General features: G+C 42.7%; 1 protein-coding gene across 1 annotated transcript in view; it reads left to right on the top strand.

The window, feature by feature from the left end:
- LOC121007847 (origin recognition complex subunit 2-like) overlaps nt 1-11,743 on the top strand; it is a 47,906-nt gene extending 36,163 nt beyond the window's left edge. The window contains exons 9-11 of the mRNA XM_040440092.1: nt 70-131; nt 630-748; nt 10,752-11,743. Coding sequence (XP_040296026.1) covers nt 70-131; nt 630-748; nt 10,752-10,838 — 268 coding nt within the window. The 3' untranslated portion in view covers nt 10,839-11,743. The remainder of the gene's footprint in view (nt 1-69; nt 132-629; nt 749-10,751) is intronic.
- Nucleotides 11,744-12,524: the final 781 nt, after the last annotated feature.

Raw genomic sequence — 12,524 nt, 5'->3', positions numbered from 1 at the left:
ATAATTTTTCCACTTAGACAGTTTTCATACACGAGGCTAGTAAATAACTGTAAAATATGTTACTCTTAGGGGCATTTTCCGTCTGCTTGCAGAGTATCAGATGGCCAACAAAGACAACCCTTCATATACAGGTATGTATTTTGGTTGTACAATATGTACTGTGATGACCTGATTATTAATTAGAGAAGTTCCATAGTATACAGTGGAGTACGCCTCATGGCTCAAAATGGTGGCAGTGACCTCTCAGATGGCCATCTTTATTAAATTCTCACCTTAGGCATTTCTGGCATAATCACAGGACATGCCATAAATGCCTGAAAAATGCAGGTCCCACTGGGATCTGCATCTCATTCCAAGAATGGAGGTCCCACGACCCTGATTTAGGCTGTGCTTGAATGTAGAGGTGGCCAGGTTAACAGTCGCGCTCAAAGTACTATGTGGTTTCTGTGCATGTCCTGTGGATATATCATAAATGTCTATGATGGGAATACTGCTTTAGTTTCTCATGGAGAACTGACCCTTGTCATTTATGAGGTCATAAGCTTGCATGTTTAAACAGCTTTTAGTTTCTATCTGGTGTCCCCATTGATACAATTTATACTTCAGTGATTTGTACATAATTTCTTTAGGTCTCTCATTTCAAGATTTTTATCAGCAATGCCGTGAATCTTTTCTGGTCAACAGCGACTTAACGCTAAGAGCTCAGCTGACTGAGTTTAGAGACCATAAGCTTATACGAACTAAAAAGGTATATTTTATGTCCTTGTTTTAGTGCACTAGAGCATTGTTTTTCTTCTTCAGTGTATTGTCTTGGAGAAGGATTAAAAGTTAATGTACAATATTTTTTCATGCAGTATTCATGTCGGAAGTACAAATATAATCATTTCATATATTTTCCCTGGCGCCTCCTCAACGGCAGGAAACAACACAGAAGCACAGGATTTAAAAAGCCTCCTCCCCTTACCTATTCAGTTGTTGTTTACTGTCCTCGGGTGTGAGTGGAAGCCTCTCCTGGAGTTAAAGGAATTCTGGATTTACCATCGCCCAGCCTCGGTCTTCATTCCCCACGAGGTGGGAGGGCTAGTGCAGGGAACAGAGACGTGTCTCCTCCCTTACCTGTTCCTAGGAGTAAGCCCTGTGTTCAGGCTTCCCTGGGCCCGCGATACTCCCAGGGGAGATCGCGCGGGATCCAATGTGATGACATCAAGCGAGATTCCCCTTGAGCACGGGAATCTCGTACTCTGCTGCAGGTCTACTTCCGGGGCGAGACCTTGGATGGCGTGGCATGTGAAGAGGGGGAAGCTTAAAACTGAGCAGGGAGATATTTTGTGCCCTTCCCTCAGCTTCAGCAAACATGCTAACTCCAGTGGACTCGGCTGACTCCTCACGGAAGCATGGGGTTCCTGCTACCTTAGCCCTCAGCCTGGTAAGCCTCCTCTGCTATGAAGATTTCTATGCTCTTAGCTATTAATGTGCCTGTATTGGGGAAATAGGGGTTCGACAGATTTATGGTTTTATGTCCTATCTTGTACCCCTCACTTGGTGGCAGTGGTTGTTCTGTTAATCCACCCCTGGTGTAGGTGATGGTGTCATTTTGTATTATCAGGCCCTATAAAGTCTTATTTAATTTTAAGGGCAGAGAGACCGTCACATCTAAACCAGCCAGGGGAGATCCAGGACGCAAAATATGCGCTATCTGCAGAAAAACCTTCTCTTCAAAAACTAAAAAGCCCTTATGCCCAAAATGCACTGAGAAAGTGGTTACAGAGGAATCACCATCCTTCCTTGACACTGTTAGATCCATCATTAAGGAAGAAGTTACCGCGGCGGTGGACTCTAGAATCACGCCACAATTCCTGTGTCCATCCACTTCTCATAAATCCGTTTCTTCTGATAATGCATTTGATTTGGATGAGGGGGAACTTGTATCTGACTTGGACTCTGATTCCTCAGATGATGGTTCTGGTAAACCATTGTTTCTCTCTGAAGAAACATAGGGTCTTTTAAAAACCATAAGGGCCACTATGGATATTGAGGAGGTCAAGGAAACCCACTCCATCCAAGATCAGATGTTTCAGGGATTAGGAGAAAGAAGGAAAAGGGTCTTTCCTATCCATAATAATATCAAATCCCTGATATCCAAAGAATGGAAAGATCCTGAAGAAAGAACGGTCGTGACAAATTCTTTCAAAAGGAAATATCCCTTTGCAGAGTCTGGATCTAATCTATGGGACAAGACGCCAAAATTGATGACCCAGTGGCCTGCATTTCTAAAAAAAAAAAAGCGCTCTCCCGTTCAAGGATATGGGTCTCCTGTAAGATCCTATGGACAAGAAATGCGACAGCCTATTGAAAAAGGCTTGGGAGACTAACACAGCCATGTTACGTCCCAGTATTGTGTCTATCTGCACGGCCAGAACTTTATCTGTATGGCTGAGTCAATTAGAAGAGCACCTATGTTAAAAAATGCATCTAATTTCCTAGCATGTATTTGTAATAGGGATCTATAGTTAGTGGACCTCCTATTATACACTGCTCAAAAAAATAAAGGGAACACTTAAACAACACAATGTAACTCCAAGTCAATCACACTTCTGTGAAATCAAACTGTCCACTTAGGAAGCAACACTGAGTGACAATCAATTTCACATGCTGTTGTGCAACTGGGATAGACAACAGGTGGAAATTATAGGCAATTAGCAAGACACCCCCAATAAAGGAGTGGTTCTGCAGGTGGTGAGCACAGACCACTTCTCAGTTCCTATGCTTCCTGGCTGATGTTTTGGTCACTTTTGAATGCTGGCGGTGCTTTCACTCTAGTGGTAGCATGAGACAGAGTCTACAACCCACACAAGTGGCTCAGGTAGTGCAGCTTATCCAGGATGGCACATCAATGCGAGCTGTGGCAAGAAGGTTTGCTGTGTGTGTCAGCGTAGTGTCCAGAGCATGGAGGCGCTACCAGGAGACAGGCCAGTACATCAGGAGATGTGGAGGAGGCCGTAGGAGGGCAACAACCCAACAGCAGGACCGCTACCTCCGCCTTTGTGCAAGGAGGAACAGTAGGAGCACTGCCATGTGTCTGCTCAAACGGTCAGAAACAGACTCCATGAGGGTGATATGAGGGCCCGACGTCCACAGGACGTTTGGCATTTGCCAGAGAACACCAAGATTGGCAAATTCGCAACTGGCGCCCTGTGCTCTTCACAGATGAAAGCAGGTTCACACTGAGCACATGTGACAGACGTGACAGAGTCTGGAGACGCCGTGGAGAACGTTCTGCTGCCTGCAACATCCTCCAGCATGACCGGTTTGTCATTGGGTCAGTAATGGTGTGGGGTGGCATTTCTTTGGAGGGCCGCACAGCCCTCCATGTGCTCGCCAGAGGTGGCCTGACTGCCATTAGGTACCGAGATGAGATCCTCAGACCCCTTGTGAGACCATATGCTGGTGCGGTTGGCCCTGGGTTCCTCCTAATGCAAGACAATACTAGACCTCATGTGGCTGGAGTGTGTCAGCAGTTCCTGCAAGACGAAGGCATTGTTGCTATGGACTGGCCCGCCCATTCCCCAGACCTGAATCCAATTGAGCACATCTGGGACATCATGTCTCACTCTATCCACCAACGTCACGTTGCACCACAGACTGTCCAGGAGTTGGCAGATGCTTTAGTCCAGGTCTGGGAGGAGATCCCTCAGGAGACCGTCTGCCACCTCATCAGGAGCATGCACAGGCGTTCTAGGGAGGTCATACAGGCACGTGGAAGCCACACACACCACTGACCCTCATTTTGACTTGTTTTAAGGACATTACATCAAAGTTGGATCAGCCTGTAGTGTGTTTTTCCACTTTACTTTTGAGTGTGACTCCAAATCCAGACCTCCAAGGGTTAAAAAATATGATTTCCATTTTTTTATTTTTGTGTGATTTTGTTATCAGCACATTCAACTATGTAAAGAACAAAGTATTTCAGAAGAATATTTAATTAATTCAGATCTAGGATGTGTTATTTTTGTGTTCCCTTAATTTTTTTGAGCAGTGTATAATCTCAGTGGTCTCAAAATAAAATATATACGGAACTGAGAATGCCTTTATGTATTTAAATTAATATATAACTTTTATTTTGTCATATAAAATAAGTGAGACAGTTAGGTGTAGTAGAAACCTGCACTATAGAAGGTAGGAGGCGCACTGGGTCTGTAGTTGCAAATAAGGCCCAGTATCCTAGTCTGTTGGGGGGGAATGCTGGGGAGGAGCCTACTAATGAGGACCCTAACTCTCCCTAGGTGCTTGCCCTACTTGGCCTAGTCTACTGAGTGTGATTACCTCAGTGGCTGTAGTCGGGGCACTCGTCCTTATAAGGGCGACCCCCAGCCTCAGGAACCTCGGGCCTGTGCTGTACAGCCCTATGCTCTTACCTCCCTAATAATTATCAATTGTACCTTTTATCCAACGCGTTTCACCAAGTGTGGACTCAGCTCATCAGGGATATTGGTTAACAGGGCACCGGATGCAGTGGCTGTGCGTCTGTTATTTTCTTGTGGCAGTGGCAACCTTCTATAGTGCAGGTTTCTACTACACCTAATTGTCTCACTTATTTTATATGACAAAATAAAAGTTATATATTAATTTAAATACATAAAGGCATTCTCAGTTCCGTATATATTTTAATTTCCTAGCAGATGCCTCTGCAGACTTAGTTAAGTTTTCTGCCAGGTTAGCCGCCATCTCAAAGGCTACCCACAGAACTATTTGGCTTCGCACCTGGTCGGGCGATGGAAGCAATCGCCTGTGTTCGATCCCCTGTGAAGGGGATAGGTTGTTTGGCTCTGTCTTGGACAACATTCTCAACAAGGCTTCTGATAAGAAAAAAGTATTTCCTTCTGAAAGTCGTTCCTTTCACAATCCGAAAAAGACTAGACTGGACCAAATGATGAAAGAAGGATCTTGAAATTGGCAGCCATCTAAAGGAAGAGGGAGAGGATTCTTCTTAAATCCTGCAAATGCCTCCCGTACTACACAATGTCGCCATAAGTCAGGTGAGAGGCAGGTTAAAACGCTTAACATTTGCCTGGGAAGAAATAAGAACCTCTCCGTGGTTATTAACAAACGTAAAAGAGGGCTTGAAACTGGAATTCTGTTCTCCTCCCACAGATCGGTTTGTCATCAGCAAAAAACTTCCTCAACAAATAAAACTAAAGAATCTAGAGCTAGAAATATCTACTCTGATCGACAAAAAAGTGCTCTTTCAAGTTCCAAAAAATGGATGCGACCAGGGATTCTATTCTTCTTCTATTCTTTGTGCAGAAACCAAACGGATCTTTCCGTCTCATAATAAATCTCAAATTTCTAAACGGATTCATCATGTACAAAAAATTAAAGATGGAAATGTCACGGTGGGGAGTGGGGGAAAGCCCCACCACACAATGTCTATATAGAACATGCCACTAGGCCTGGAAGCCAGGATAAGGGAGCAGGTCACCTCCTATGCGTCCCTAAATACAATCCCTGTGTAGAAATATGATTATTGTCATCTTATTTAATGTTAATATTGCCAATAACATTGAACAATAAAAATATTTTCACGTAAGTTCTAGGGGACGGTCGGCAAAGAAAGCACACAAACAAAAGTGTATATTGAAAAAGAAAAAATAAGAAAATATATTATATACAGAGTCAAATGCGCAACATTAGAATTGATACGACGCAAATAAACCAATTATAATACCATAAAGACCACAATAAACAATAAAACCGATATTAACCAACCATAACCTCACATAAATCTTAGGGACAAAGCCACAATTAAATCACAAACTTTCAGAAATTCCTGACCAAAAGAATACTAAACGTACATTGCAATAACAACCTGTTAACACATCAATATTCTGCAGCCTAACAACAAGACATAATAACCATTCAATAATGTAAAGTCATAGAGGTATAGCTACCAGAATAAGGTTCCCTTGGAACTCTAATGCCTCCTTCTCCCCAGAAGGCTCTCTCTCTCTGACCCCCTCTTGACAAATTCTGCCCAAGTTTTATACTAATTTTGTACTCCTCAAACTCACTACCCCCTCTCCTTACCAAATATTTTCTACTTCAAAGACCAGTTTTGATCTCTACCAGGAGAACAAAAGGTGTCACATGTTCCCACACACTGCATTTTATGACAGCTGTATTCTCCCGCCATTTGCACTTGTGATGAGATCACACTGAATGGAGACGTCACGACTGGTTGTGAATGGGAGAGTCCTTCTGCCCTCAGGATGCCTTCGAAATGTAAATAATTGTAAACATTCCTGAAGACGTCCTGATTAGGACTACAAAAGGCTTCTCTACAACAATTGACCCCAAGAATATTTATTAGGAACCTTTTCAGCTGCTACATCCATGACTTTACCAATCTGATATAGTCCACTTATTTCATTACACAATAACTAAACATTTTATATGAACGCAAAAGATATTCTATATGACAATATCGACATTTTATACGACCATCTCTTACACCTGACCTCCTGACTCAATGAGCCAACCCTGATGGTGGGAGGGCACATACCCAGAACCTTGGACCCTAATTCGCCCTGAAGATCCTTGATGGTAATGTAAGGAGAAAGAGACAACCTGTTCCTCCAAGACACAGAAGAATCTGAGTCTCCCACAGGCCTAGCAACAAAAAAGGAGCAGAGAGCAAGCATAAACACATATGGCAGGTAAAAGCCCAGCGCAAATGACACGCACTGGAACAACCACCACTTACCTGCCACAACGACTGGGTGGAACAACTACAGCTTGCTGACTTGTGGTTCACCCCTTCGGGAAACCATGGAGCCCACTTATGCAGGAACAGACAGACAGGGGAAATGTCAGACAACCATGCTGGACTATAAATGCCAAATAGACCAGACATGGAACACCAAATGACATACAACAAATACCCTGTACATAAACCCACACCAAACATCATAAACAGGTGAGGAAGGGTAAGGGGACACGGGGAAACATAGGGATGACTTTGCCAAAGACCTTGATTTTCCACAAGGAGGCCCTAACAGACAGGTGACACATCCAGAGAGGAGCAAAGCTCCTCATACAAAGGCAGACATACCACAAACCTCACGCTCACAACTCCAGTATAAGAAGAGCCATGAGGCCACACCCAGTTCCACCTTGCACACTCCTTTAACCCTAAACAAACCAAAATGGGAAGAAACACCAGCCTTAAAGGGGAAGTGTAAAATCATGCTAACAACACGTTGCCATTAGCAACAAGCATGCACGGCAAAAGTGTCACTGTCCACTACCACCAGACCATGACAGCTGTGACAGGAAACCGTAAAATGCACCATAAACCTACTCCCTCAGGTCTTCTTTATGGTGACAATGGACCAGTGTATCAAAACCATCAAAAATATTTGAGAATCGCTGTCTATATAAAGGATCAATTAAGTCATTTCCAGTTCGGAGCTCTTTCTCTTCGGACTCTCCTCGGCTCCAAGAGTATTTTCATAAATTATGTCAAGTCACAAAATACCTTCACCTAAGAGGATTTTTAATAATTCAATATTTAGACAACTTCCTAATTGCTTCACCCTTAGAAGTTCTCCGATCCCATATTGCCCAGGTTCAGGAATGCTTTATGGGCTTAGGCTGGATCACAAATTTAAAAAAATCAGACCTGACCCCAGATCAGAGAAAGCCCTTCCTAGGGGTTCTCTTAGATTCTCGCCAGCTGATGTCCTTTTTGCCTTTAGAAAAACAGGAAATTCTAGGTCAAAAATGTCATGACCATCCTGGGGCTACTGACAGCAGCAATCCCGTCGTTCAGATGGGCCCAAAGCCACACGAGAATCCTAAAATCTTTTCTCTTGTCCTCCTGGGACGGAACTCTATCCACTCAGGAGAAAAGAATTCCCATACCCCATTCCGTGAAATAATTTTTGATGTGGTGGAGAATAAAAACGAATTTGCAGACCGGGGTCTGTTGGCGCAAAAAAATAAAAAAAACAGACGCAAGCAGCCTAGGATGGGGCGGTCACTCGGAAGAAAAGGTAGTTCAGGGCCTATGGGACAAGGATATGTTGAATGTTTTCTCCAACCTGAGAGAACTCTCAGCCGTTTACAATGTTTTTACCTCCCTTCACACGACTTAATCTCCCAAAACATGTAGAGGTGCTGTCTGACAATACCACGGTGGTAGCTTATCTGAACAGGCAGGGAGGGACTCTGAGCCGTACCCTAGTGGCAGTATCTCGAAACATCTTCTGTTGGGCAGAAAATAATCTTGTATCCTTATTGGCAGTTCATGTGAAGGGAGTAAACAATGTATTAGCCGACTTCCTCAGCCACCGGAAATTGAAGGAAGCAGAATAGTTCCTCAACCATCAGATATTCTGACAGTTCTGCGACAAATGAATCTAGATCTGTTTTCTACCAAAAGCAACAGACAAGTAAAAAAATGTTGCTCCCTCTCCTGACTGGTTCAGCCGTTGTGGGTAGATGCGTTATCCCAGCCGTGGTCGAAGACCCTTCTTTATGCCTTTCCTCCCTTCAGTCTGATTCCAAGATGTAGGTGGCAGAAGGAGCTCAGGTAATATTTATTGCCCCATTTTGGCCAAAAAGGTCTTGGTTCCCTCTCCTGCTCAGGCTGTCTGCAGGAGTATTCTGGATACTTCCATCAATCCCGGATGTTCTCCACCAGGGCCCAGTATTCCATCACAAGGTAACCCAACTCAGTCTAAAAGCCTCGAAGTTTAACGCCTCGCCTTAAAACAAAAAGGATTGTCTGACGCAGTAATATCCACGATGATATTAAGTCAGAAGTCTATAACATCCAAAAAAAATTTAAGAACCTGGAATGCTTTTTTTGTCTTTTTCAGGTAATCTGCTTCTACCAGACATTCTATTAATTCTAAGTTTCTTACAGACAGGATTGGATAAGGGTCTCTGACCTGTGACCCTCAAGTGCCTTCTTGGATATAAAATTAACAGGCTCACCACTGATCAAACGTTTTTTTTAAGTTGGGCAAGTGACCCTTGCCCACCTTCCGTTCCATTATTCCACCCTGAGATTTAAACTTAGTCCTCTCAGTCTTGATGAAACCCCCATTTGAACCAATTGAACATATTTCACTAAAACTTCTCACCTACAAAACAATAATGACCGCCAGAAGAATTGGAGAAATCCAAGCCTTCTCTTGTAAATTTCCATACCTTTAACGATTTTGGATGACCGCATAATTCTCGTCCTTCCTTCCTTCCCCAAAGTAGTTTCCCAGTTTCATTGTCAACAGGAAGTTTCTTTGCCTTTTATTTCGCTCATCTCCAGCTACAGATAAGGAAAGGAAATTACACAAACTGGACGTTAGAAGAAGTGTGTTGGACTTACCTGAACACCACCAGTAACCTCAGAAAATTGGATCATCTCTTCATCCAATACCAGGCACCTAACAACAAAGGTCAGGCTGCCAGCAAGTCAACTATAGTGAGATGGATCAGAAATATGATTTTCTTTGCCTACAGCCAGAGAAATCTTCAACCTCCTGCTGGAATAAGAGATCACTCTACTCGGGCTGTATCAGCCTCCTGGGAAGAGTCTACTTCAGTCTCCACATGGGCAAACCCTATGACCTTTTTCAATCATTATAAACTGGATGTTCTCCAGAACCAGGACTTGTCGCAAAATTCTATCTGCTGTTCTCCCTCCTTAAAAGTTGATTTTTCTGTGAATCCTCCTGTGAGTGCTGTTGTGGAGGCGCCTGGGAAAAGGCTTAATTAGTCTTACCGGTAATTGGATTTTCCAATAGTCTCCACAACGGCACTGGGTTTTTCCCTCCCTATTTCTTTACAGAATTATGTAATTTATTTGTGTTCTAATATATTATTTTTTTCTTGCATCACTGCAGTGTCCTCTCTCTTATTGACTGAATAGGTAAGGGTAGGAGGTTTTTTAAATCCTGTGCTTCTGCTTTGTTTCCTGTCCTGGGGGAGGGGACACCTTACTGTGAGTGCTGTTGTGGAGGCTATTGGAAAAACCCTTTTATAACATTTGTGGAAAGACACTATTTTCAGAGTTGACCCTTCTTTTTCAAGCCGTCTGCAATTTACACTGGATATTGGCGTTTGGGCCAAATCCTGACTGGTGGCAACCCATTGTTGCCTAATCAGCGCTTGGAGTTTATCACAATGTTTGTGTTTTTGTTTCTTTGTACACCCGCTTCTTAATTTTAAGGTCCTCAATGGGATTGAGATCTTGGGAGTTTCCTGGCCATGGGCCCAAAATTTCAATGTTTTGTTCACCAAACTAGCTGTACCTTTTTTAAAGAGGTTATCCACTGTCCTGCAAGTGATGGCCTGTCCTCAGGATAGGCCATTGCTCTCTGATTTGAGGTAGTTTGACACCCCTCCATTCAGCTGTTCTGCAATACTGCAGGGTTTTGTCTCTCTCTCTCTCTCTCTCTCTCTCTCTCTCTCTCTCGTGAATGCACTGTAATAACCAACTCCATCCACTGCACAATTGATGGAACTGTATAGTTTTGGCACAGACTTTCAGAGCTACTACAGAACAGCTTATTGACAGAGATACAGGGTGTGGGAGCCCTGCTGATCAGCTACTGATAGGCTGTCCTGTAAAAGTGGACAATATCTTTAAATTAAGTTCCATATGAATTGTATGGCAATTTCTTGCTATCATGGTATGAAAATATTGGTAATTGTTATGAATTTGTAATAAAACTTATTATCATTGACAGGGTCCAGATGGAGTGGAATATTTGTTAATTCCTCTGGATTTGGGGACCTTAACAGATTTTCTGGATATGGAAGACAAAGAAGGATAAGAACGTGCTGTTGATACAAGAGCGTCAATTGTAGCCTGTGCTTGAGGACCTGTTCGGTGATTTTTAGATACACGGTTTGGAGGCTAGTGACACAACAGGAGAACGTGGCTTACAAATATATGGGCGTGCATAAGTGGATGTTATAGTACTGAGCATCTCTAAGTTTTTGCATCTTGAGAGATGTACATTGCATAAAAATCGCATTCACTATTGGCTGCTGTGCGGCAAACAGTTAACATTGATTATGAGCATGTTATAATGCATCAGGTCAGAATATTAGCAACCAGTTTTCAAAATGAACGCAAGGGAAAAGTGGAGCAGTTGGTTGTAGCAATCAGATTGGTATTTTCCAAAGTTACTTTTGTAAATATGAGCTGAAATCTAAAGTCTAATATTAAAGGGGTTTTCTGGGAGTAGAATATTGATGACCTATCCTCTGAATAGGTCATCAATATCTGATCGGCTGTCGTTCGATTCCCGACACCCTCTCCGATCAGCTGTTAGAAGAGGCCGTGGCGCCCACAGCATACGAAGCACAGCGCCGTACATTGTATAGCAGCTCTGCATGGTATTGGCATTCAGGCCCATTCATGTAAATGGGATTGAGCTGTACATGGGTCTGGTGACCAAGGAACGTGATATCAGTGGCCTAGGAAGAGGCTGCAGCACTCTGACGCCACACTACAGCTTCAAACAGCCGATCGGCAGGGGTGCTGGGAGTTGATATCGATTAACGTACCATGAGGATAGGTCATCAATATTCTACTCCCGGAAAATCCCTTTAACCTTTTATTTAGATCAATTTTAGAGGAGCGTATTCAGTCCAAGAAATGTGCTCCATTATATATTACTTTATTTAGTTCCCTTCTTTTTTTTTTTTTTTTTAACACGTTATCCCATGGACCTCTCTATAGAAGAAAAGAAAAAAGGTCTGGAGGAAAAAAAGCTAGTAAGTTTTATGACTGAAAACTCTACCTCCAAAAAAAGCTTGTAAAAAGCCAAATGAATTTCATGGCGTTTTCTAAAAGCCAAAATAAAAATAAATACCAAGTATGGAAGTACATTACATGGCGGCATCAAACAAAACTGGTAATATTTTTGTATTTTGTTTTTCATAAAATAACTATGGTGTACTAGATTAGCTCCCTTTTTTTTCTCTTATATTGTACAGCAGTTTTCCTTTAAACACTGTATTTTCCTATAAATAAAATATTGAATGCAGCACTGAATGATTTTTAAAGGGTTTGACCACTTTTATAGTAAAATTTCTAAAATATTGTTGGGAACGAAGTTAGTTTCCGAACGGTCATTCCTGATAATCAAAACGTCCCGCAGATCAACTGATAAGTACTCATTCATCGGGTAAAATCATTTTTTATTCAGACATCTCAGCCATTGTTTCTGGGGAGCAAATTGTGCTGTGTGAACAGCAATCTGCTGCCCAGAAACCACAAAACTGTATGAGGCCAAACGGTAGCCAGGAGCGAGGGTTCCCAGATCCTAAGGTGACTGCCTGTCTATAAGCTAATAGGATAGAAATGACCTGATCAGATAATCCTCTCAACTTCCAGGCTGGTTAGTGAAGGCTATCTATCTCTGAAGAAACCAAGGATCTGATATGGACATCCTCCAGGTGAACCATGTCCTCCTTAACATAAAGGGGCCATTAGAATAACTCTTACTTGT

The sequence above is a fragment of the Bufo bufo genome, chromosome 7 (genome assembly GCF_905171765.1).
Source record: "Bufo bufo chromosome 7, aBufBuf1.1, whole genome shotgun sequence".
Classification (NCBI taxonomy): Eukaryota; Metazoa; Chordata; class Amphibia; order Anura; family Bufonidae; genus Bufo; species Bufo bufo.
The sequence above is the reverse complement of the archived record's forward strand: the minus strand, read 5'-3'. Positions and strand labels throughout refer to the sequence as shown.